The 27,993-nt window shown below is 33.3% G+C and overlaps 2 protein-coding genes and 1 long non-coding RNA gene across 3 annotated transcripts; 1 reads left to right on the top strand and 2 right to left on the bottom strand.

Moving 5' to 3' along the window:
* Positions 1–1,786: 1,786 nt before the first annotated feature.
* On the bottom strand, positions 1,787–7,442 carry LOC149943720 (glutamate receptor ionotropic, delta-2-like). The gene is made up of 6 exons (XM_090175449.1): positions 7,420–7,442; positions 6,157–6,244; positions 5,654–5,815; positions 5,461–5,584; positions 5,152–5,387; positions 1,787–2,304 (listed from the first exon to the last, which is right to left on the bottom strand). The coding sequence occupies exons 3-6, from the start codon at positions 5,804–5,806 to the stop codon at positions 2,185–2,187; spliced, it is 633 nt and encodes a 210-aa protein (XP_090031575.1). The 5' UTR covers positions 5,807–5,815; positions 6,157–6,244; positions 7,420–7,442; the 3' UTR covers positions 1,787–2,184.
* Positions 7,443–7,788: 346 nt separating this feature from the next.
* Positions 7,789–8,594, bottom strand: LOC149943719 (uncharacterized). Its single transcript, XR_016480945.1, has 3 exons — positions 8,467–8,594; positions 8,059–8,177; positions 7,789–7,976 (listed from the first exon to the last, which is right to left on the bottom strand). It is a non-coding gene; the product is annotated as an uncharacterized LOC149943719 (long non-coding RNA).
* An 11,293-nt stretch (positions 8,595–19,887) lies between these two features.
* On the top strand, positions 19,888–27,044 carry LOC149943718 (acetylcholinesterase-like). Its single transcript, XM_090176165.1, has 5 exons — positions 19,888–20,408; positions 23,187–23,478; positions 24,183–24,597; positions 26,259–26,538; positions 26,784–27,044. Exons 1-5 carry the CDS (start codon positions 19,888–19,890, stop codon positions 26,998–27,000), a joined length of 1,725 nt encoding a protein of 574 aa, XP_090032291.1. The 3' UTR covers positions 27,001–27,044.
* Positions 27,045–27,993: the final 949 nt, after the last annotated feature.

The raw sequence follows: 27,993 nt of genomic DNA, 5'->3' as shown, positions 1-27,993 counted from the left end.
AATTCTGGTTGCAATTTTATTTTCTAATCACTCGCCCACAACATTACAGTTCTGGCAATCCCGAATCAAATAAATTTTCGATATAACGGCGACGGGAAATTATTCTCGTAAATTTATCGCGCGGCCTTAGGGAATATTATTTTAACACAATTTCGATAAACTATCGTTTAATTAAAATCAGCCCGATTCCGTTAAAATTATAAACCAAAAAGCGAACGGTCGTTGTAATACCCACTGTAGATATTTATTTCATTAAAATTTGCTTCGTATTATACATGTATTCAACTTATAAACGTGTACTGTAAAAAAGGGTTAAATTCAATTGTGCAGTGTTATAGTACGTCTAACTCACTGTTGTAACAACTAACTTATGATATTCTGAATAAATTAAAATTGGTCGTTTCGTCTCAATTATTTTAATTATAATTAAAATTTTATACCGGGCGGGATAGAACTGGGATAACATTTTTAACAAATAACTCTAAATTGCGGAGATATATCTTAAAGAGTTATCTCGAGAAATTAATAACACTAGGGACTATTCTTCCGAGGAGAGGTATATTTTGGCTGGCCAACTTGTTTGAATTTCAAAAAGTGTGATATTTCTAGTGCTCGGCAGTCGATTAATTTTTATCCATGAATAAAATAAGCTCGGCTATATTTAAATAATATTTATTTAAATAACCAATAGTTGAATAAAAATTGTAGAATGTTAAAATAATCGAAAGTGAATAAGCCTATTATTTAAATAAAAAAACAATTATTTAATTAAATACCACTTTTATTCAAATAAATGCTTGGTTGCGTAAAAAACATAACTAAATAAGTTAAAATGATTTTCTTTTTACCAATGTTTTTTAAATAAATCGGAAATGTTTTGGATAATGGATAAACAATTCCGAACACTGGATATTTCAAATCAAATTTACCAGCACAAATGACTCACCTGGCCGAAAAAGTTGAGTGTTCTTCCCCCAAAATGTGATAACCAACGTTTGCTGTACACGCTGTTTAATTAACTGCCAATTAATCGTAAAAATTGGTTGTAAGCAGCTAGTATATAATGGTATTTTGAAAGAATCACAAAAATTTATATTAGTACTTAGAATATTCAGGAAAGTATAGAACAGGTAGTGTACGATGATATACATACGCCGCTAGCTGATATTGACGTGGGTTTAAAGCATGATATAATCAGGTTTTTACCAATATGTTTCAAATTAAAATCCCAAAAATTACTTTTTGAGGCAAGGCGTGTCGAAACATACAGTGCTTCTGCTATAACGTCTAAGTAATTTATCAATGCCGCCAAAATCTCTATGTTGATGATTACTTAATTTTGATTTTCCGAATAGGATAAAACCTTGATTAAATTCCACGAATTGAATTTGAATCAGATAATGCAACGTGCTAAATCCCAAACTTCAATCTGAAAGGATATGTTTTATATGATATTCGTTTTATACTGCGAGTGGTTTAATCAAAATTCACAAACAAAGATCAACATAATATATACATCTAAATGTTTAATTGTCGTAATCTCTTGATTACACATGAATTAATAAGAAAAACCAAACATGCCAAATCTGCAATCTCAGAATGGCAAGCTTAAGTAACAAGTAACAGAATATTCCCAATGAAGAATAACAAAGTTTATATTTAAGTTAATTGTATGACACAATTAAAAAGCAAGTACCAAATAGCTTATACGAATGAGGTCGATCTTGAACGATACTATCGAGTGGTTTTATTTTGTTTATAAACCAAACAGATACGATGATGGGCGATATTGTTCCTGTAGGTACCGAGAAGATAATTATTACATATCTCGTAGACTTCAGTTAATAGTGTGGTGAGATTTTCAATGAAGGATTAAAAATAATAACTCAAAGTTTAGGTTCTTGAATTTAAAAACGGATGAAAACTATGCAATAATATAATGCTAGATCATAGCAAAATTAATGCAAAGATTATGTCTAGTCAGCTATTCGTGGTATGGCTATAGTTTTTCATCCCCAAAGTAACAAAGGTAAACATTGTTGTAATTTCATGGCTTGCACTAATTAAGATTGTTTCGAGACACAGATGTTCCCAAAGGACTTGTTTATTATTATAGCACGGATAAATGAGTATGACGCCAGCATGTATCCTCCTACCAGAAGCAGAAATGAGCTTTTTAGATCCTTAAGAAGAATGTACTCCGTAACTCCCAGATGAGCCTCTTTCATCTTTTTCAACGCAATGAGACGCCCCATTTCTTCCGTCCACCTTGACAAACAACCCGTTTCTCGTAAAGTGCCGATTCTAATTAAAAACATCAAAAGCTTAAATTCTAAATTTTTAAAATTAGAAAAATTATTATTATTCCCAATATGGCTTACGATTTCAAGCACAAACCTGGGGTTTTATCTGCTGGATGTGTACAATTCTGAGCATTTATAAGCAATATATCCGTAAATCTGATCTCTAATATCAATAGTTTATGTACAGCCCCTACCAACTAATATAGCAGACGACTATTACACTCTAGAAACAAAGAGACAAGAAAACGTGCTAGAGTACCGCCACGCTGCCCAGAGGGCGCATCACAATGTAATAGTTTTATAGTTCCCCTTGTAAATAGTTCTATTAGTTAATAAAATGTATAATAAATGAAACCAACCAATCTTTCATGGTGTTGCCAACAAAAAAAAACAGTTTCAGCATAATTGTTTTACAGGAAGTTACGGAAATGTTTAACAAATATTTTAGGACGTGATTTATGGGTCACAAGAAGTCTAAATCGCCTCCTGTCGGAGATATGGGCCATTAAAAATTTGACGACACAAATTTAAATTGGCAAATCAACTACACTACTTCGGTAAGTCCCAACGAGCTATTTTTTTAATACACACATTAATGGCACAACACTCGTAGAGTAAATAAAAATTATTTTATACTAATTTTCCCAATTCCTGTTTATCCGCCACTTATTCTGTTTAGAGACGAAGCAACGTTTTTCCGTAACAACATCATTAACTCGCATAACATGCACCACTGGAGCCAAGAAAATCTGCACGCCATAGTAGTTCGATATCCTTAGGTAAAGTTTACGTTAAATTTATCGTACGTTAAAATAGGCGACTGTTTAGTGTAGGGAGCTGTTGGCTCGCGTGGCATGCAGGGATTGCCACCACTCTCCTACGCCCTTTTAAAGCTGTGAACTAGTCAATACCACAAAGTTTAATAGTGAGACGGTAACGTGGGGTGGCGGAGCGGTTAGAGCTTTCGCCTCGTAGCAAGGGGCGCCGGATTCGATCCCAGCTTGTGGCACAAACTCGGACCAACTCCTTCCACGTTGAGATTGCAAGTACTCTCCCCACTGGTTTAAGGGGTTTTACCCCGAGCTATTCGGTTTCCCCTTCCATAAAACTTGTTAAGGTTAACGGTAATAGTTAGTGTAGGGAGCTGTTGGCTAGCAACCACCCTCCCACGCATTGTAACCTGGCCACCTGAATTAAAAGGCTTCAAAAGTCGCTTGATGACTTAGGCCTAAGGTGGTGCCTTGGGTATTAGCCTAGCTGATTATTATTTTTTTTTTTATTTTAACCTCACTTCTTTCAACTCAGACTAAACGCTCAAACTTATCTCAATTTTTGGACGGAAATTTAACTAACGCTTTAGAAGATCTACCTCTGGCTCTTTGGCGTGATATGTAATTCGTGCATGATACCGCTCCACCGCACTTTAGAACAGGTATCTGCACTTATCTGGACATCCGGGTGATTGGATTTCTTCGCGCAGGATCTGTTGCTTGGCCAGCCAGTACGCCAGAGCTAAATAATTCTTAGATTGTTCCATATAAGTCCTATTAAATTACATGGCTTATCAATCTTAAGTGACAAATATTTATACCTTATGTCAACGAAAATCAGATGGCTGCCAAATATTTAAGGATACAACCGAATGGATTGAAAGTGTTTGTGGGTTCTTAGTAAGAAGGACCGAAACTTACCTTAACATTTAGTACAAATATGGTAAAGTATTGTTCCGCCCATCAAAATAAAAAACTAAAATTCTTATTAGTTGATCAAACTAAAATTTTTATTAGTAAATCAAAATGAAATTTTTCTTGTAAATCAAATTAAAATATTCATTGTTAATCAAACTAAAATATTTATTTTAGAGTTGGAAGTTCAAGGGGGTGCGTGGGTTCTGGGCTTATAAACTCAATGGCAGCGTACACTTAATTTCGCCAATAAGACCTCGATTTCCCAGCTCCCCAAATCTTCACGTGTTAATATACTTAAAATTAAAGATCGAAATTGAATCTTAAATATTAATTGCCTTTTCAAATGTAAGCTTTGTAAGAAAGTGGAGAACATTAAGTTAAGTTTAAAATTTCGAAAGCGTAAAATGTCTTATTTAAATAGAAGGTTTTTGATTTTAACGAACTTTAAAAAAATAATAGATTTGAAATAACTCACACTTTGTTAATAGCCACTTTGCACGTGAAATTTTTTCTGAATGCCAATGAAACTCGAATTTTGAAAAGCTCTTCCTCTATCCTGTAAAACTGGAAATCTGTGTTCCCAAAATATCGCAGGGAAAGTTCGAATCCATTACCAAAATAAATGAAAGCCAATTTGTTTTCGTTGAAATCTTTCAAGTTCCTAAAATTAAATTTCATTGGAACCGAGACCTTTTGAAAAAGTTTTCGATATTGATTCGTCGGTGGCTAGCATAAAGTAAAAGAAAATTCAAATTTATTGATCTCGACAATCAGACATCTACAGTTCTTTAAAAATAGCCTCTAACGAGAATAAGCCAATCATAAAATAGCTAGACGTAAAATTAATTTAATAACATAATAAATATTAAAATTGTAATGATAATATAAAGTCTAGCGACTTTTAATGCCATTAATCCAGTTGGCCAGATTACAATGGGTAGAAGGGTAGTGGCTAGCCCTTCACTTACTATGTATAGTATCCTAGTGTTCCATTACATAATCATTTCCAAGCTTCGCAACTCATTATCCTTGTGACTTAACCCAAGGAAGAACCTAGGGGCTCTAAGGACTGGTGTGATCATGGCTGAACATAGCTTATAATATATCATTTACAACATACTCTCGTTACCATTGTGATCTTTAACCTTCACTGAACGTACCAAGTGTTTAACGTAATCCTCTATAAAGGAACCAGATATGACTCCAATCCGAAGTTTCTGTTGTTCGAAAAGCGGAGCAAGTTTCTCGACGGAGTCTATAAGATCTTTGTTGCTGACACTCGTGGATGCCTTCAACGCGTCTCCGTAATAGATAGAAAAAATTGTCATCGACAATAACCATAAAGTTAATGGAATGGTGATTGAAAGTCTATTCCATTTGCTCGGAAATCTTCTGCCTGGAATTAAGAACACTGTTTTTATAATAATTTCTGATTTAAGATTTGGGAAATCTCTGATATTCTCACTTACTTTGATTAATAGTAATTCCAATAACGTACCACACTTCCCAGTACTTCTCAGTTAGATTATCGCTTGTTAAACATCGCAAAAGGAAAGTTATGACGACACAGAACCCCAGAAATATCATCCATACCTAAAATTGTTTGTTAAAAATTTATCTTTTATCGAAGTACCGATTTGTTTAATGAATGGTTCTGCAAACCTGAATTTCAAATGGACTGAGGAAGAAGAGGTTTGAAGTTCTGGGTGGATTTTGCGCTCCGATAAAAAATTTCAGATGGTCATCGAAGTATGGATTACTGAAATCCACAGCAGTTCTTCTCTCGTGAGTGTCTACCAAAGCAGCGAGCCCCATGTCTATCTCCTGAAAATTTTATTTACCAATGCAGAAAACCACCAATTATTATTATAAAGTAAATATAATATTAATATTAATAATTATAATCAGCTAGACTAAAACCCAACGCCACACCTTAGGCGCAAATCATCAAGCAACTTTGAAAACCATTAATTCAGGTGGCCGGGTTACTATGCGTAGGAGGGTGGTGGCAAGCCCTTCATGCCACGCCAGCTAAAAGCTCCCTGCTCTTTCATTTGCGGTTAACCTCATAATGTTTTTATGGAATCCGAAGCGCTCGTGGGTGAAACCTCTTTAATATTAAAAGTATGAGAATACCGTTGAAATAATATAATTCCTGTTTTAACCTTTTTGATAATGTGACCGATTAGCCCCGTCCACGTTTGGTTTTCCAATATCACACCAAATCCGTCTAAGGCTTCGTGTAGACTGTACCTTTGGGGTTTTAGAAAAAAATAGTAATTAGCCTAATTAAATAGTTAGTTGGTAAGTAAAAGATGAGTTTTAATGAAGTTGTAATTTTAATTATAGTTGTACTTATTTTATATAAAGTGAAGAAGTAACAGGTGGTTACTAAAGTAAGTAAAGTAGCTGCGAATCAATCATTAATGTTTCGGGTACGCGAAATATTATTTTCTCCATTTTAGTATTTCCAAAAAAATGAATGCAGTTTCCAAGATGTGCATAGTTGAAGCCGAGGTGAAAATTAATTTCCTTTAATATATTCACATTCATAAGATGATTCTGTTACTAATTACAATATCAATTACAATTTCATCTAATTTTTGTGAATTTTTCCTCCAACAAAAGTACATCCAATAAGGATATTTTGAAATATTGCTTTTTTTATTCACCAATAAACTTGAATTTGGATATTTCAGAAGCCCATGGTTTTTTTTAATTAAAACTACGAAAATACGCAGATCTTTTAAGTAATAATTTTTATTATAATTTAAAAGGAAAGTTAATAATAACCTTACTTGAGCAGGTAGTATCTCAATGGGTCAATTTAATTTGCTCTAATGAAAGTTGGTTTGATCAGTTGATATTGTTAAAACCCATATACTAGGATTTTAATATTGGCAACAGGGTAGGCAGCACCGCTTTTAAGTCCAAATTTACTCTCAAGCGCTCTTACTTAAGACGTTTGACCGGAGCTTAGTGCAAAAGTTTGCTTAGTTATTTATGATAATCAGCTTTTTGATTAAACAATATCAAGGTAAAGTTCCTAATTTTTGCAAACCATCATTATGTTTATCAACATGAATTGCAGTATTGTTATGAGTTAGTCGGTTAAATTGGTAAATCACGAGACCTTCTCGGATAAAAATATTTTGCAATGCTTCAACACTAGGGATCAACTGTTTGTCTTTTTGGTATGATACGGAAACGCATCTAAGATGTTTCTTTGGAGCAGCCACTCGCTTTAATCTAATCCTTACATTAGAAGTTGGATAGAAGTCCACGGGAGATATTTATTCCATAGAAAGTAAAACATGGAGTATGTCTTTATAAAGACAAGCGAAAAATTGAGCCACTATCCCAAAATATCTTTCAATATTTTACATTAATAACAAATATTAAGTGTTAAATTTTCCAAATGCTGTTACGTAAAATTAAGAGTTGACACCAGAGCGTTTAAGAGATTGGATTCGAATCCTTTTAGTTTGAAATCTTGCACTGATCCATTAGTTAAATTCCTTTCAGATTCAACTCCCAACAAAAAGGTCTAGAAATAAAGGAGTCAATTATACTCTTATTGCGGTTTATTTCAATGAAAATTAAACCACATCGCATTAAATAATGATATTTAAATTGTTAACTTAAAATTTCATGATATTAGAAAACACATATCAACCATATTAGGGTTGGTCATGTGCTGTTTTTTAAGAAAATTGTAACGTAACATTGAAGTTAAATGCAATGTGTTTTCACAAGAGAGATAATGATAAAAGATATATTAATGTACTTACACGATAGAAAGCAACTCTGAAATGTTGATTTGAGCATAAAATCCTCCGATCACTCATAATTAGTTATATTCATTACACTAACTTAATAATCTAGATTCGTAGTTGAATATCCATTAATCAATCGAATTATATCTATTAATTTGGTATTTTCTGCTATAAAATTTATAAAAATCTTGCACTAAACGCCTCATAACCTGAAAATGAAATAAAATATTTTATAGCCTATGGTACATCAAAAATTTTTTGAAATAACGTATTTTTGGTGACTGATTGTACCTGTATCGATACTATAGACCCGTTACTCTTTGCAGAAATCATTTTGTGTGTTTAAGAAATCAATTTATTCCACTGTTTACTCTTGCATCAGCACACGGGACCATCGATTTTCCTCGAGACTATTATATGTAAATAAAAATCATTGAAATACATACGAGAAAAAGGCATAGAAGATCTAATAAAGAGTTTAGATTTTACTCGATTCTTAAAAAAATGCAGTTTCTGGTTTACTCTTTAGTTTCACCAAAGAGTAATTAATTGGGTATTAGCCTAGCTGATTATTTTTATCATAAGTAACATAATAACAATAATTATGACACTTCCTATTGCTTCAATGGTAATTTTCTAACCGAACCTTTTTTCGGCTATGATACTCTCTTCAAACTGTGACTTGGACTTGAGACTTACCATTTTGGATGACTACTCTTTGATAAAAATTTGGGCCTAATATCGGAGAGCACGTTCTGGAGTCAGGAGGAGCTTTGGTCTTGTTTTGAAGCCCGCGTGCGAATTACGCGTGATAAAAAAACATGAGTTCGTGGCGCCGAGAAAAACCTTTTTTTAATTTTTATCATTTTAGCCTAATATTCCGCCTATCTGTCGGAAACCAAATATTTCGGCTCAGCGGAAGTCTCTCATATTTTAGACACTAGAGGGCTCTGTGTTGAGAAAACATCTTGATTACGCAATAACTATGAAAATCAGTTTGTTGTAAATCTCTTTAATTGTCATACTTATTGTTATGATGTTACTTATGTTATTATTTAAATCCTAGCTGCATATCCGTATCAAAAATTCTGTTTAAAGGCATTATAAGTCGCTAGATGACTTGCGCCTTAGGTTGTGCCTTGGTATTAGCCTAGCTGATTATTATTATTTAAATCCTAGCTGCATATTGTTATGTCTGGTACTGTCTTTCTAACAACGCCATCCTATCTGGTGGGACGACAAAGAGCCTACACACCCAATCCTGCATGCATGTATTTCCTGCACCACAACCTCTTTCTCAATGTTTTAGAGACGCCAGATAAATATTTAATAATAAAAGAAAATTAATTTGAACTTCATTTCGGAGAGCATTGCTGCGGCAGTGACTAAAGCCATAACTTCGCGAGCATTTATTGGCCAATAGTGACGCAATACGGTTGTTGCCTCTGTTTTTAGAAATTTTTGTCGCCTGGAAATTTATAGCATTTTACAAATTCTTGGTATCGTTTTCATTTCCCATAGACTTTTTTCTCATAGAAAGTAAGGACCGAATTATAAATATTTAATTTCTGTTCCATGGTAAACTTATTGAAAATTGTTAAAAATATTTTAAAAAGAACTGCTACTGCATGGAGTTATTTAAAAACATAATTTATTTAAATCTTTTTTATGGCAATATTATCATGTTTTAATATTTATTGATAATCAGTGAGATATCGTTAATTCGCGGTATTGAATGTTTTATTAAAATATTTTTACAAATTTATTAGTAAAAATTTAAAACCTATTAATACCATGGAAGATGAATTCATAATAAAATATTTAAAAGAAGGAGCTCATGGAATTTAATAAAACTTTTTATTACTAAAAAGCCACAGCAAGCTTTCGACTGTCCAAGCTGTCTTCATCAGGCATACTTAATTAAGACGTTTACAGAAAACATACCGACATCATAGCTTATTTTTATTTTTTTACAAAGGTGCATTGAGATTTTTTATATTAGTTCTCTATTATTTGTAATCACGCCCCAAAAATTGGCCTCTCAAAAACCCTCCTCTAAATTTAAACCACGCTCCCCCTTTTTTAATATAAAAACACTTTCAATAAACTTACGTTTAAAATAATCTGACTCGGAATACATTATTTCTGGGTTATCCCAGTCAATTTCATGTTTATAATCATTTTATATTCGATGTTTGGCAATGCCATTTAGAGTGTCTTTTTTTATTGGGATTTTTGGTTTAAATTTACCTAATTCATTTTTAGGGTTTTATTATTTTTACTGATTAATCTAATGTTATATTTACTTTTTATCGATCTATTTAATATTTCAGATTTGTTTTAAATGTGAGGTAAAACCAACACTGTTTTAGAGGTTTCTTCAGTAGAATCTGCATTATTTAAGTTGTTTTTTATTATAACATTACCTGGGTAATCAGATTTTAAAAGCTAATATTTTATTTTATCTTTGTCAACAATTGGTTTGTCTGATATGCTTACAATTCTGGATTTTAGACCTTTAATAATCCCTAATTTTACGTTTTTACTGTGTTCGGAATTAAAGTTTAAAAATCTGCCCCAATGCATCGTTTTTTGATAAATCGAATATTTTATATCAGAGGAACCAATGTTTCGGCTAAGCAAAATTTATTAGTACTTAAGGTTAAAATGATACGGAACTATAGCATACGCTTCTAGGGAACCTATGGGAACTGAATATGTAAACTTTATTCAACTTTATTTTTTCTATTTTCGCAAATAATTGATTTAATTTATTTGTTATTAAAGAAATACAAGACATAATTATATAAATTTTATTTAATAACACCGTACGCTAAAGGAGGGAAGTGTTATGAAGCTCATTTTAACTCTTTCACTTCATCAAGACACCCTTTGCACAATCGCTTTTTTGAAAAAAGGGGGACTGTACTAAAACACTCTTCTTTTTTTAAATCTAGTTTCAATGTTTACGTTATAGTTTTCTGTTTCAGTCGATCTCATAAGGCGCTGCCAGATACGTTTTAAGGGTTGAAATATGGTATTCAAAGCCTAAGTTCCATTATGTTATCTCAAAACTGTAGCTTGTCGAAATGGCGGCTATATCAAGATTTCCAAGCGTTCTTTTAATTGCAAAATGTATTCTGTGCGCTTCGTCGTGATTGGGTGTTCGTAACGTTAATTGAAAGTTCTTTTAGTGGAATATATTTCGCATTTTATTTATTACGTGTAGTGGTTTTGAAGGCACATCCACTCCCAGTCGACATCACGCATTCTCGGATGGACTTTTTCTGTTATTTATAACGCAAATAAACATTAAAATAATAATATTTTCCCTAAATTCTACGATGAAATGGCTTTTAAAAAAGCTGTTTGTGAACGAAATCGAATCAAAAGAAGCGGAAATTTTAAAATTATTGAATATACATGAAAAATAAGATAATTAAAGGAAAATAAGCAAATTTAAACCCCGGGATACGTCGTGACGATTTCCTCTTAACTTCACCACAACACATTCTAAGAAAATTGAAGGCGCTAGTTGTGCTTGCGAGGTTCATCCAGTAAGACCATTTTATTGGTTTAAGTTTCCCGACTATACATACATCGGTTTTCTGGGTAGCACGTGGGTGTTTTTTGGGTGGTTGCCCACTTGTAGATTAGAGATAACACTTGCATTTGGTAACTTTCAAAAGCTTAATGAATTAGAAAGTGAGATAATTGGATTCATATTAATTAAAATTATTAATATTAATACTTTTAATTAATTGTGGAATCCCTATGAAATATATTAACCAACGATTAATATAGGTTTTTTTAATTTAATTCAACGATATAATGTCTCGAGTTCCATTTGTTGGATTGTGAACGTAGATAAATTGTCTATAATGAATAATTTGCGAAGATTTTGTTAGATAGATACTAAGGTGTAATTTTCAAAATATTTTCAAAAACCACACTGTTAGAAATAAAGGGGTTTTTATTACCTCTAAAGTGGTTTCCACTTTTTCCAATATTTAAGACCATTCAGGGTTTTGCCATATAATATATTTAAACCTTCTGCTGTCTAAAATTCAGACCTTTTGGGAGTTTATAAGTACGTAATTTACAACACTTTACTTCTTTAACTCTTTTTACAGTCATGTAGGCACTTATTCATTATTATTTTTTAAAATCCTTCAATATGATTCAATATATTAACCACTAAGATGCCCCGATAAGCGTTCCTAAATCCGCGGAACAAACGATGGTTGCCAAACTGAAAATGCCCTTGATGTATTACGATATTTGATATGTAGATATAACAAGAAATCTCGGGCACCAACCCATAATTGGGTACAGTTAAGTAATATCCCCTTAATTCAAAATTGGTAATCAAACTTTTAATGACTTAACTCTTGTTAAATATTCCAGGTGATTAGAATTCCATCGAATTGTGTTATTTTTAAAGAAAATATTCAAAAAGGAAATAACATAGTATTCAAATACTAGTCTCGAAATTGTTCCATATAATTTTTTCTTCGTTTAAGGGAATTAAATGGGTAAACAAAAGGAGTACATGTAAGAACATTACATTGTAATACCTTTACCACAAATACTGCAGTAAAGGTTTCATCATAGGGCTACTTTTCATTTGATACCCGAAAAGGTATTGTATTAAACATGGTAGAGGAAAGTTGGTCTAAAATCAATTATTACACTTTTTTTATTACCTTCATGCTTTGAAATAAATTAAAAAATCAATTTTAGTCGTTTTATTAACCTTTTTTTACAGTGCATAACTATAATTTCTTAACGAATACAATAGCTTTTGGGGCATTAACTCTTACATTTAAAAAGCATTGCGTGTCAAAGCACACAGAGCGATATTTTGGTAATTTTCTCAATTTGAAAGTGACAAAACGCCAAATTTATAATATATTAGGCAACCATAAAAGTTAAAAAAAAACACGAAAACAATCCTTCAGTTTATACGATATTTGATAGTGCCAAATTTTTAGGAATGTCAACCACGTTTCACCGAAAGGGTGCCACAAATAATATTTAATTTTAAAGACACTGCTCCCACGTAAGTAATTCACAGCCAACGATTACAGCCTACAAAATGTTACCAATAAGGTCGTTCTGGTGACAAGTAGAATATTTATAGGAGCCTGGTTAGTGGTTTTACCGATACTCTCCGCAACTAAATTCTGATCGTTAGCGTCAAATTTAACTTTGTTTTGCCACCTAAACGATATACCTATGCGGAAGAGAGCGTTTCTCATAACATTTCCAATGAATTTACGAATCCTGCCAACGTTATAAATTTACCGGTTTTGTCGTGGAAGACGTCAACTCAGCTTGAGAGACTTTTAGCCCTTTACTTGTCGTATTTAAATTCAGTAAACGGATTTAAAATCATGATGTTTCACTTCATAGGCCCGTCTTTACACGATTTATAATTTAATCAATAACGCCGATAAAGTATAAGTTTTTGAAGCCACAAAATTACGGTTTTGAGGCATTCATTTTCTCTTAATGTTACGGGAAATTCGTTTTGGGGGTGGTTCATAAAGAACGTAAGAAAGTGTATTAAAGTCACATTGACTATGTTTGAATGAAGATAAACTTAATTTTCGAGTGCATTTAGTAATGTAGTCAACCATACATTCAGTCTTCCAAATGACAAATACCGATGTCTTTGGCCAAATTTTTAACCAGAAAGGGTCTGTAAATCATAATTGTTATTCCTGTACCTCTCCTAACAGTTACAATTTTACTCTCTTATTGTTCATGGAGGCGTATATAAGCTAAATAAATGAAGATACAAAATTAGATCAAAATTAATATTTGTACCTTTAAGGCTTTAACTGCTAAGAACTATAAAACGTTTTTCAGTTATACTCTATGTAATTTATATACGACAATATCTGGTAAAGCCTACCTGTACAAGTTAGCGTGAGCCAGAAATCCTTTAAAGTACGAAAGCGCTCTATTCCATGATTTTAGTCGAAGTCCTGGTACTATAAAACAAGACTAGGAAAGCGTTAGCTCTTTCAATTCTTATTGACGCGTGTGGATATCGTTTAGAGAAGATTTTTGGTACCTATAAAAGACCTTGGAGAACCACTGATTCGGACAACACGAACCGGATATATTTTGAAAAGCTACGAATTTGGGAAGGCAAAATAGAACTAAGGTTATCCCATTTAATCCTTTATCAATCCTAAACGTTTCTACCGAATAGCTTTTATCCCGTTTCGCTCATTAATAGACGCAAAGTGAGGGTATCTAGCTCCTTCCTCAGCAACTCAAATACTTGCCTTCGTTGTAGAAATGTAAACATTAACTATTTTTAATAAAATAAAAAAATATCTATTAAGATATTAAATTCCGTCTGTTGCCTACGTAACTCGTGGTAATAGGATAGTTAGAATAGCTCTATGGTTTTTTAATTTCAAGGTTATCCGTTAATAAAAGCCATGAAATAAGACGACCTCTGAACTTTAAATATTGGTAACAAATATGAATGAAAGCGAGCGCTTAGAAAAATGCGAAAATACTAAATAAGACGCAAGATATAAAATCTCGTCAAAGTATCACGTACGCGTTCCAAAATTTCAAATAACTTTTCTCTTTGATTTATTGAAAATTACGTTTGAAGAAATACTACTTTCTTCACGAACTTATAAAGGTTTTCGTGCTTACGTAACCAAACCAGTTTGTATTTTCTTCACTTCATTGTTTTACCCCTTTTGTAATCACGGTCAAGGTTTTTCGTCACAATTCCAATGTAGAAATCATTTGAAATTTTTAACAACCCAATATAAAATCGATCGGATACTTTGACTCTTAAATGAATGAACTCAAGAAAATATTTATTTATACTTAGAGACGGTTCTTGGCCCTCGTTGCTCAAATTTTCTAGACCGGGTTAAAGAATCGTCACCAACATGTGCTAGAATCTCATCGGAAGATGTGAGTTTTAAGAAACCAATGAGATAAAGGGCTGATTTAATATATTTTGGGGACAGAGCTTACTCTTCGAGAATGAGTGGGGAATGGAAGGAAGGCAAAAGATATAAAATTAAAAATATTTAATCGAATATAGAAATGAAAGCGCTTCCAAGATATTAACGTTTACATTTCTTGGATACATTTATTTTTTATTTCGGAAATCATTTAAGGTTTTCTAAATTAATTTCTAGTCTTGTTTTCCTGTTCTGATTCAATGTGATGAATCATAAAGTGAACATGTGCTCAGTTTTTTTATTTCTTCACATTGATACAAAACAAATAATACCAAGCATTATTTATAATCATATTTAATGACGTCATGACAAATTGGTTTTATTATTCACTTCATTTGAGAAATTACGAAGTTGGATATCAATTCTTATAAACCTTGACCACGGTTTCTTGAACAAATGCATTATAGGAGCTAGTATGTTTCATATTTGTTATTCATTCGTCTTTTTTTAATAAGATTGTACACTTATTCAAAAGAAAATCACTCTCAACATTAAACATAGCAATGTTTTTTAAATATCATTAATATTTGTTTGACAAATGTTTTGTTTGTGGAGGTTGAGAATAGTATATTATAATATAAGTTCCCAAGTTCTCGGGGGGCCAATTTCCGGTTAACCGTTTAGCTTTCCTTTATTTTCTCAGGTATGAAATAATAAACATCCGGGAAAACACGTTGATGTTCAATCAAAGTAGTATTTTCATTGGATTAACTAAAAGTTTTCCACCAATCTTTATCGTTTTAAAAGATAAAATAATCTAAACTAACTTCCTGTTTTTACGTAAAATGGTGTCAATCATTTTAAATTGGAATGTCAATCACGAGTTAAAGCAATTAATAGTAATCACACAATATATGTCACAGATACAAATCTTTATGCGAAATTAGAATAAAAACAGCCCAGAAATTAAATTAAATTAAAATAAAATAAAATAAATAAAATTGTCCTTTATGAAGTATACTGATTCTCTTTCACTATTTATTTTTTTTACTTCTAAACTGACATTAATTCTAGTTATATAATAATTCCAGATAATTGAATTACAGAGGAAATTTTAAAGGTGAATTGAAAATTTGTTAAGACAAACGTGTCTAAATTTGTGCAATATTTTTTAGATTGAAGTAACACTTAACAATTAGCAATGGAATTGACCTATTGAACTGCAATTAAAAAGCCCGATAATTGCTCCTTCATTTAACCTATTCATTGTCTGTTCATATCATAACATTATGCCACCGTGCACCCTCCTACGCATTGTAACCCGGCCACCTGAATTAATGGCTTTAAAAGTCGAAGGATGACTTAGGCCTAAGGTGGTGCCTTGAGTATTAGCCTAGCTCATTATAATTATTACATATTTTTCCTTTTTAGAAAAATTATTATTATTCAAATGAATTTCTTCTGGCTGTAAAATGTCTATTTACGTTTTTATTAAAAATGATGAATCGAAGTTATTTCTCATCTACTACTTTTGAAAATGTAACTGTTCAACATATTTAACTTATAGCACAGATCAAATGATCGAGTCTAATTTTCTTAAAAATTTTGGTTGCCTGGAATATATTTTGCGAAAACTTACCATGTTAAGACATTGAGAATGTGCAAGCATTTGCGACAACTTACCATGTTAAGACATTGGGAATGGGCAAGCATTTAGACAAAAATAATGAAATTAAATGTTTAACATGACAAAAAAGATCTGGCCAAAGTTTAAATTACAAAAAAATTGGTTACCGGTGATATAGAAGGTCAAATATCAGGATGTCAAGTTTATTGGAAAATTGATCATTATAACTGAATATAAAAATATATACTAATTGCCTCGCTTACGTATCTATTCTAAAGTTTTGGCCACCCGGTGTTTGTGGTTTTTTTCAAAACTTTTCTCACTTATTTTTTGCAGAAATGAAGGTAGCTACTTAAGTAGCGGAATATTTATCTTTTTTCAACAAATTAACGGGTTTATGTAAATTATGCAAAGATGAGAAATTGAAATCTTTATATATTTGTACAATTTTAAGTGTTAAACTTGTTTTCCCCTTTTCAAATGACCATATTTTTAATTGATGTGAAAAAAATTTATTAGTTTCACCGTTCACGATTTACAAAAATAAATTCAAATTGCAAAGTGCTACTTTTAGTTCCGTAAATTAATTTTTTATATAAAAAAACGAAAATTTTATAATTTCCCATTTTTATAAAACATTAATATCTCAAAATTCCTGGTTTTTTTATCTATAAAAAAATCAAACTCTACGCTCAAGAGATATAATCATAAATAAAAAAATTCCCCAATTTCATTGTTTTGAAATATTTCCACTAAAAGCTTTTACGGTTGGAGAAACCCTAGATACAAAATTCAGAGAAATCCACATATATCTGAGGTGGAGTTACCATTATAATAACCTCCTATTTTCTCATTTCTTTTTTATGTTCATTTTAATCTTAATAAACTGGTGAATTCAACAAAAAGTTTGGAAGTTTAGAATTATGATAATTATTAAATTAAAAAAAACCATCAAATTCGTTTACTGCCAAGTGTTACCAAGACATTCACAATTTATGTTAATTCTGTAATGGCATGTTGTCAGAATTTATATCCCGCTGTACCGGTATATCAAAAAACCACACCAGCGGAGGCCTATCATCAGAATGCCCTACGCCAGCGTCCACAAGCCCGGACAGGTGACAAAACCAGCATGGGTAGCAGAACCCCACTACTGATGGTCGCACCCTCGACGCAAGCTGCTCAACTCAGCAAAAGGTGCAACAATGGGACGACCAGCCCGCCACTTCGCACACAGCAGTGGGATAGAGAACGGTTGCTCTAGCAACTCCGGCCGACACCCCACCCAGTGTTTCCACAAGGGCGACTTTATTTTTCCCTTTTTTTGGAGCGGATAAATTAATTTTTCCCGTTTTCGAAAAACGTTTTTCCCGCAAATTTCCCCGCTAAATTCTAACCGACGGCACTTATGTTAAAATCGCTGGCGCCGCAGAAATTATTATTTTTTTTAATTTCTGGGATTTTATTCGATTGGCAGCTTCCTCCTCACTAGTGGAATATTCTTCTGACTCTTCGTCCATTTTTAAGTAGTGTCAAATTTTGTTATAATTTAGTCATCGCTCTTATCATATAATATAAATCGTAAAACTTACTCGTGCCACTGCCTTCTATTATACTCTGATTTCGGGCGCTCTCTGAGTCTGGACTTCAAAATGAATACGGGTAACCAAGGATAGGATCCTTGGGGTAACGACCCAGCCGGACCGTAGCAGACGATTCTAACTAGAACGCAGTGAACAACCTTGCGCAGTGATTCAGTGAATCTAGCGAGTTCAGAAAAGGTCTAGAATTAAGCATGCACTTTATAGTTTTCTCTATCGTTAACTTTTCCCGCGAAATTTCCCGTTCTGAGTGATTTTCCCCGCTTTTTTCCCTTTTTCCCGCTTTCGAATATTTTGCAGCTCTCTTAGTCAGTTTTCCCCGAAAACGGGATTTATTCCCGCAATGTGGAAACACTGACCCCACCTACAAAGGCAGGGAGCCAAGCCCTTTGGAGAGAGCGCCTAAAGGGGAACGGCAGGCACGCAGCAGCCTGCATAACCCGGCACAGCTGGCACCGGAGATCCCGGTGGGACCCAAAAGGCCAGGAGATGGGTCCGCCGCGCCCTCATACGGAGGCCCGCAGCCCCACAGCAGGCAACCCAATCCGCCGAGGGGGCCAGTTTGCCCGGCCCCTCTCCATTAGCCTATTCTGTAATGGCAAGGGCTAAAAGGAATTCAGTATAAAGGCGTCCGCCACCGAAGTCTTATAAAATACGACTTATTTATTAAAGTCCAAGAAAAAATTCACAGTTTTAAATCAATTTAAGACGAAAAAATGTTAAGAAACAAAATTTAAACTAAAGAGGGGGAAAATAGTAATTGAAATTAAATTTCATTTTAGATCACAGGATTTGTTTTGGATAGTAACTGTCTCCTGGTGACCCCTAAGTATTTGTTTATAAAACCCCTTCAAATAAAGACTTCTATTTTACTTACTGACTTCGCAGTCTTAAATTGACACATGATTTTTATTTTAATGGTAGCCATCTACCACTTCGCTAGTCTAATATGAGAAGCACACCTTTTAAAATAGCATTTAAAAATAGTACTAAATTACACGATCAAAAGACATTTTATTAAATCAAAAAGAAGTTCCGTTAAAAGTAATTTGATTAAAATCAGTCAAAATTAAGGCGTGGTTGAAATCAAGAGAGCAGCAGATCAGAGTGACCCTATAGAGCGATTTAACAAAAAATGAAATGAAGTTCTTTCGAACTTCACTTCTATTACTCACCATTGTGAAAAGAGATTTACGAAATCTTGATATGGGATAGCAAAGATATATGGCTCGCAGCCTAATAATTTAATCTGTTCACGTAGAGTTATATTACCTCATTAAGTGGATAATTTTCTTTTATCCACTAATTTATAAATTTCCAATGTCATCACGTTTAAATGTAACCTAATTTTATAACGATTTATATTTTAAAAAATGTGGATCAATTACAAATTGTTAAACTAATTTGGCAACGAATTACAGGCAAAAGCGTACAGACTGCTTTAAACACCTGGTATTAAACAATATCGAAAATATTCATAGTTTCAAGGAAAGGCCTAAAGATATTACTTATATATTCTTGATTACAGCTATTTAATAATTGTTTTTTCTAACTAGTATTTATTTTTTAAATATTACGTAATTTACTTCCTTTTATATAAGAAAATTATTTTAACATTTCCCCCGTGCAAAAAATTCAATGACACCGAATAAATAGCATCAAAATATGTATAAGAACGAGAGTGAATAGCGTGTTATTTGATACGGTTAACCGGTTTCGTAATGGCAGCTTCGTTCAAACTAGCTTCCGTTCGAAGACCTTGATTTCTTTTGGCCACAATTATTTGGTAATTCAGAACGAGTGCCTCGTAGCGAAAGGTAAGAGTGACCTTGAAAGTTCAAAGCGAGTAAAATACATTAGCTAGTTAAGCGTGAGGAACCCCATCGCAAAATAAAGATAATATTTCAAAGGCACACTTTCTGAACTGAAATGATTCCGAGCAAACATGTGGCTCGCGGTCTACGCTATACCACTGATATTAGCTTTTCAATGTGGCTTTATTTCTTCGCGTGGCACGTACCGTCAAGAATGTTGTCTCCTTCGGACACTATCGGGTTACGTCAAAGGGCGAATTCAGTATAGTTCTACCGGTAGAGCGGTCGAAACGTATTTGGGAATACCGTACGCGATTCCACCGGTCGGCCGACTTAGGTTTAAATACCCAGTGCCGTCTGGAAGCTGGCATGGTGTATTGGACGCCACGAAATATGGCAAGAGCTGCACCCAAATGCCGTACATTTTTTTCCGAAAAATTCCCGGATTAGAACGTTTCATTCCCAGAACGTCTTTCAGCGAAGACTGTCTGACCATTAACGTGTTCGTGCCCAAACCGAGGCCCAGGAACGCGTCCGTCATGGTGTTCATTCACGGAGGAGGATTTTCAATCGGAGGCACGTCCCTCATTTTTTTCGACGGGGTTGAATTATCCGGAGTGGAAAATATTATAGTTGTCAGTATGAATTACAGGTAGGAGATATCCTCGAATTCTATCAGGTTAATTCGTAGTTTACCAAAAACAAAGAATGCCTGCCAGTGGCAGCGCCTGGAAATGTTGGTCAAGTACCCCAATTATGTGGCATGTCCTATTTTTTGCTTTTTGGGCCCCTTAAAAAATGTTGGTACAACGATTATAAATTTCCTTTAGGTAGCAAAATGTGGTGATATTTTCATAATTTCAATATAATTTTTACACAATTTTTTATTTTTAAAACCCCTTTCGTCGGATTTGCGAGAAATTACTAATAATAATCAGTTAGACTAATACCCAAAGCAACACCCTAGGCCCAAGTCTTCCAGCAACTTTTATTGACTTTAATTCAGGGGGCCCGGTTATATTGCGTAGGAGGGTGGTGACAAGACCTTCATGTCACGCGAGCCCACAGACTCCCTACACTCACTATTACCGCTAACATTAAGAACCTATTTAAGAAAGGATTAGTATTATAATTAGTATAAATATACTATTTTAATTTTTATATTTTATAATAATAGTATTTTAATATTTATATACCATCAATGTATTATTTTTTTAATAATATAAATGCGTAACATTTTACAATATTTGCATATCGCTTACAAATTTAATGAATAATTTAATAAATTAATTTCATTTATATTTATTAATTTAGGAATAATTTCATAGTTTTTTATAATCTTATAATTTTTTAGTAATTAATATTATAAAAAGAACTTTCCAAAAAGTATATTTAGAAGTAACTATAAATTTCACTTTCGCCGAGTGCCACAGGTTAGGATGTAACCTGGCTCATCTTGCTGCAAGGGTCGCTAATCACTCCGCCACCCCAACCTATCTAAGCTTCTCCTCACGCCACTACCGAATCCACCATTATTAAGTTTATTACTGAAACACTCGTATACCAAATCGCCTAGACAATATCTCCTCATTCAAAAAATTCTAGACGTAAATGCCGTAAAGAATCGTTCCCTTTTAAAATATTTTTTTGTGAATATAAACTATTTTTAACGTCTCACTATTAAACTTGTTTTTTTGACTAATTCACAGCTTTCAAATGGCTTTGGGTCACCTTGCATATGATTTAAAATATGTTACAGGTAACGACAATCATAAACCAATATAATATTCGGAAACCAAAAACCACATTTTAATAAATAACTTCGTGTATTCATAGTATGCATAGTATTTAAATAATATTAAAAAATAAACCAAAACGACGTTAACTCACCAGTCTCCCTACGTAGAACCTCTCTTGTTTGAAATCCTAGTAATAGCCAAGGGTAATAAATTATGAAACACTATTTACGGCTGTGAGCTGATAAATTTGAAAGGAATAAAATGTGCTGCTGTGCATCACAACGTAACGATGTAACTGTACAAAACCAATTTATGGCACCGAGCGGTAAGCGCCCTTAATCTACCGTTTATTATAGTAACGTCTTTCGTTTATTTAAGCAAAATTAAGAGAGAGTAATGTGAAAATTCAGGGAACTTTAGTAATTACAGTCATACTCCGAGTGAATGCGAAATTTGCTGAAACATGCAAATAACGCATCAAGTGAGGGAAATATTTAAATTTCATTTAACGTTTACTCAAAAATAATTATAAAAGGTTCACTATTTGAATAAAAATAGGATATGCTACCTTACTCCCAGTAGAAGCTGAATGTGTTCAGATGCATGTGGAAAATGAATCCAATTTTATTTCAAAGTCGTGAAAATATTACTGTTCATAATAATTTATCGCAGATGTAGTGATACCATTAATTATTTCATAAAGCTTCGTTTTAAGTGTCTAGCTCTGAATCTCTCCTGGGAACTTATTATAGGCTTTTCAATTTAGTTGTATTGGTGACCTACTTCCGTTTATAAGCGTAACATTAATGTCTAAAACGATTGTGGTATTTTTGTTTACTATAGATCTGGCACTTTACGTATTAACCACCACTTAAAGCACATCAGCGAGAATCATCATATTGTTATAGTCTGTTTACACGTATTATTTTTACGAAAGTAAAATGCTAACCTTAATTCTTCAAACAACACCGAAATCGATTGATTATCTTTATAATTTATTATTTCTTGTGAGCTAGAAATAGATAAATCAGGCTTTTTTAAATTAAAAAGAAAGGTAACACGACTTAATCAACAATCATCCAGCCATCCATTTATCCAGCCAACCCGTCATTCCTTTGTAAAGCTGTAAAATATAATGGAAAATAAAATAAAATAAAATTTATCTATTTGGGGATAAGCTGTACGAGATCTAAACAGACTTCTCATCAATTAAGTAAACATGTGGTTTGTTTGTGCTACTCTACTTCATGTCTGTCCAGTGTTAACACCGATATGGGTGAATTTCCATTTTAAAGGATAACCTTCACACCCTGTTTTAATAATAGTAATAATAATAATAATAATAATAATAATAATAATAAAAATAATAAAAATAATAATAATAATATAATAAAAGGTGGGTAAAAATGCCGACCTGACCATCAAAATTAGAATTTATATGAAAGACCAATAAGAAATTGCTTTTTCGTTACCAGTCGTCTGAAACGCAAACGATCTTAAACTGTTAACACGAAACTACGCGAGACAGGAAAATCGTCTCCATTTAAATTCAAATTTCGTAGGATGGGTCGACATTTTTACCCACCTTCTAATATAGGCGTATAGAAAATGTTTATTATAAGATTTTTGAGGTCACGTTTTTGAAAGTCAATAGGTCCATTTACCTCTTAATATAGTTCTTAATCTTTCAGATTAGCATCGCTGGGTTTCTTGAACGTCGATCACCCGGACGTCGACTTAAACTGTGGCCTGATGGATCAAGTGCTGGCGCTGCATTGGGTGCGACGAAATATTCGGCAATTCGGAGGAAACCCCGCTGAAGTCACCTTGTTCGGGCACAGCGCGGGCGGAATGAGCGTCGGATACCACTTGTTTTCAGCCCTGTCGAAGGGTCTCTTCAAAAGGGGAATATTACAAAGTGGAGTACCCTATAGCGATTATTTCATCAGTACGAAATCGGATAATTTAGAGCTGGCATTTCAGGTTAGAAAAATTCGAATTGAACGTACGTACGTAAGGCTGATTTTGGTTGCAAGCTAAATTATAAATTATTCACACTTCGAAAACTAGATTATTTTTAGTGTTGTTAATTTTCCGGAAAAATAAAATGCGGAAACATTTCCAGAAAATTTTCCACAGATCGGTAAAATAAAAAATTGAAACATAAATTAATTTTTAAGAGTTTTTAAATTTTTTAACATTTTATCGATATAAAATGTCTAATATAAATTAACGTACTACAAAACATTAATAGTGTTACATTGCTAATCAGTTGAAACTAGTCTAGAAGTTGAGTTTTACTTTCAGATTTGTAAAATTAAATGTGCAAACAATATATTAGACTAATCATGGCATGAAAACTTTTTTATTTTGTTCGGAAAAATACAGAAAATTTTCAGGAAAAAAGACCTCGGACTTACAACACCAATTATTTTCCTTGAAAATAAATTTTATGTTAATTTTTTTAATATTATTTATTTTAATGTTAGGATATTTATATTCAAATTATTTTGAATTTAATTAACTTTCTTAGCCACAAATGTATGTTTAATTTATTGCATTCAAGAAAGTATCCTTACGAATATGAAGCTGCAATTAGAGCCTGTGTTTCACGCGGAAAAGCGTGGATTTTTCAGTTAATCTCGAAGCTGTATTCTTCACATTGTTAGCGAGTATTTATTTTCCAGACAGGAAAAAACCTGAAATGTTCCGATTTGTCGAGCACAGATGCACTAGTCAAATGTCTGATGAGAACCGAAGCTGATCAGCTGGTGAGGAATGAGCCGACGCGGAAGGCAATGTCCTTCATATTTAAGCCTGTCGTCGATGGCTATATTCTTCCCGGAAATCCCATCACAGCGTCCAAGGCTAACAGAAACTTTCATAATGTCGATATTATGACTGGTGTGGTACAAAATGAAGGGACTCTGTTTCTCTGCCAAATAAAGCCTATCGTATTCATTCCTCTCTTCAACATCGTCGGCCCATTCCACGAAGAATTTCTAGAAGTCGTCAGGTTTTTATTCCCAAACCAATGTAACGATTTTTATAAAAACGTTGAGCTTCTCTACACCGACTGGCAAAATTTCAACAATACCAATTGTAAGTTACTAATATAACTTTAACGCGGAAACCATTTCCCCATTACCTTTTCCAGACCAGTTGAATGAAACCGGGTTTATTAAAACCAAGCTATTTTCATATATATATTTCAGTATAACCAAGACCGTATATATGTATAAGAACGTTGAACGATCAAATTGGCGCCTGGTGCCTTGATGCAATAGGTTACGGAAGAACTCCGCCCAAAAAAACCGCGTGCGGCGCGCGCTAAAGGTTAAACCGTTTCTAGTTCAAGTGCGCGCTACACGCGGATTTTAGGGCGGAGTTCTTCTGAAACCGAATAAATCATGGCCCAAGCGATGCCTTTTGTTCAACGTTCTTGGAATAAAAAGTAAATTTTCATTTACTTAAAAGAATCTAAACTAGAGTTTTTGGAATCGTCTGAAAATATCATAAGCGAAATAGTACCCGTAATTATTATACATATAATGATTCTCGCGATGTTACCCAAAATAGTATATCTATTTTAGAAAATAACTAGAATTCGATTAATAACCCCTAGTTAGAGTTAGGAGAGAAAGAGTCACTCCAAACGCGTCAACCAAAGGTCTACTGCCTTACTTATATTGTATATTGTGCCAATTGGGCGACGAAGCAAGTAATACTTACTTTGAAGTATGCAAATAATTTCCGCTTTAAAGTAAATTTTCGTGGTCACTTGCAGAAAACCTTAAAACAGTTTCTGCTAATATTGAGTTTAATTTATTTATATCTTTAATATTAAATTTGTTAGAAATTGTTTAAATCGACAGCTTGTACAGCAAGTAGGAATAAAATGACCCAAGTCGACACTCATAGTAAAACTTAAATTATTTAATAAATATCATTTGAATGGGTTACAAGAGTTAAGAACATAAACGTTTTATATCTAAGCCAATATTTTCCGTCATTTCAAGTTCCAGTTGCAAAAATTTACGAACCCAGCGCAGCTGTGATGTTGAGGATGAAACTAAATTGAATGGTGTGGGGGTGGGGTTATTTGACTAGGTGGTGCAAAGTATGGTGGAGGGGAAACGTTTTTTTGTCTCTGCGGTATTCCGGGAGAACGAAAGTTTGTCAGTTCAAGCTTATGTGAAGGCTACGTTGATTCACGGTGGGGAAAGAGTATGGGTCTTCTTCGACAAACATATCCCCAGAAGGCCGCATTGTCATTTGACTACCAGGGGCGTGCCAACGTTTTTACGATAGTGGGGGCAAAAACAAAATTATAAGCACATAAATGGGCTGCGTCCGAAAAAAACAATGAGAGATAGAAAACTAACCAAAAGGGTGTCACGTGTTTAGTTGGCCTGTCAGGTTGGAAAATAAGAATCCTGAGTGAACTACACCTCTGCCCCAAGTCTGCCCGGCGAAAAATAATAAGTCGCCCCCGCTGCCCCCGTGGTTTGCACGCCCCTGTTGACTACTTACTTGTTAGAGAAATCATACCCTTATGATACATCCATAATTAAATAAGCTTAATTTTGAATTGAAAAAAAAGTGTATGGTACCAATATTATTGAGTTGCTTTGAATATTTGTGACGTCATTTTAGGAGGGAGTCCATCCAAATGTTTGCGAAGAGAAGGGCTGTGTGAAAAATGTCGTGTTTTTAGGTTACGTTTTCTTATTTTTGCTAAATATTTTCCCGTGTAATTGTAGCCACTTTAAAAAGCTCAGAGGATTTTATCGCTGACTACTGGTTCAACTGCCCGATGAGATCATTTCTGGACTTTTACGCCGATAGAGTGGCCAACGTGTATTCGTATCATTTCCCTTATCGTTCGACGTCCATCGACTACGTGAAATGGATTGGAACTCCTCACACGGATGAATTGAGGTTTCTGATGGGTGAAGTCACCAACGAGCAAAAATACAGCGACGAAGAGAAACGTTTCAGCTACGAGTTAATGCGCTATTGGGCAAACTTCGCGAGAACAGGGTAGGTTACATCGTGAAATGGAACCGTATTACGGGGTTATATTGTACTCTCAATTCTACGTTCATATGGTGACTGCTTATTTTATAAATAATTGAGAGTAATTCGTTTTTTAACATATTTACCACTTTTTACAATTTGTACCATAACGTCATAAAACATTATTATTTAGACTTTTTTCGAAACTCTTAAATTTAAGAAATATATTTCGACAATCGTTAACTGATTTCCTTCGTCTTCTGTTTTAGAAATCCCAATTTATCTCCAAGAGAAGCTAGGTCTTACGCTCATTTGAGTACGTGGCCAAAGTATTCCAAAACAAATAAAAAAATTCTGGTTTTGAAGCCTGGAGACAAGGAAATAACCGAACTATTGGAATCGAAAAGGTGTCAATTTTGGGAAAATACATATCCTCGATTGAAGAGAACATCAAAAGACTTAAATTCATGTCATCATTCGCAATGAGTGTCTACAACTTCAAAGCTGTAGAAAATACGCTGGTCATTTAATAATGTGGAAAAATAAATTAAAATTATTCTGTATAAATATGACGTGAGTTTTTGAATATCTTAACATTTTTATTTGAGAAGTTTCCTTACTGCCCTGACGTAATCGTAGTTGATTATACTTTATATGGCGCGTAAATATGGGAGAAAAAGGAAAAATCCTGTGCAAATGGGGTTTTCATCCAAATGGCGTTACTACACTGGGAGCTTGGACAAAGATATAACTAAATTATTATCGCGATGTTCATTGTTAAGAAAAATAAATTCAAAAAAGTTGTATTTCAAAAGCTTTTGAAAACAGTCACCCAGGGAAAAGGACATATTACCATAAAAAACGGCGACTGTTTTTAAATGTTTTTGCAATAAAACTATTACGCACATTTCAAAAAAGATACCATTGTATGGTATTTGGTTTTTAAACGAAGAATTTTTTTTATATTTGAATTTTGATTAACCAATTTGAATTTTTCATATCAATCCCAAAGATGAGCAAAATATTTCAAAACGTAAAATCTATCAATTTTAAAAACCCCATTTCGGGAGAATTAATCAAGATAAAATCTTTTTTAAATTCCATTGAGCATTTAAATTAATTTAAATAAAATTAAATAATTAAAATATAAATCAATGGTAAATTTTAACCATGGAAAGTAATTTCACAATTTATGATTGTACCATGGTTTATCACGACTACAATCATGTAGGTGTCGTGATGGTTGATCTCACGTTCTGGCACGAAACAAAATCAAAATCTCACTAGGTGTTTTGGAACGTATGTTTAATTTCGGCTCTCAAATAATTTATATTAAAAATCATTTAGTAGAGGTATGCTAAAAGTAATTTTCAGTCAAACTTGAGCCAAATTCATCGTTGATAATATCGTCAACAAAATTAACTTTTTTAATTATTACACTTTCAACACATCGAAGGATGTAACTGCACTTTATATTAT

This window comes from Leiobunum rupestre, chromosome 5 (assembly GCF_980474605.1).
Source record: "Leiobunum rupestre chromosome 5, qqLeiRupe1.1.hap1, whole genome shotgun sequence".
Taxonomy (NCBI): domain Eukaryota; kingdom Metazoa; phylum Arthropoda; class Arachnida; order Opiliones; family Sclerosomatidae; genus Leiobunum; species Leiobunum rupestre.
Note: the sequence above shows the minus strand (reverse complement) of the source record. Positions and strands in the feature narration are given on the sequence as shown.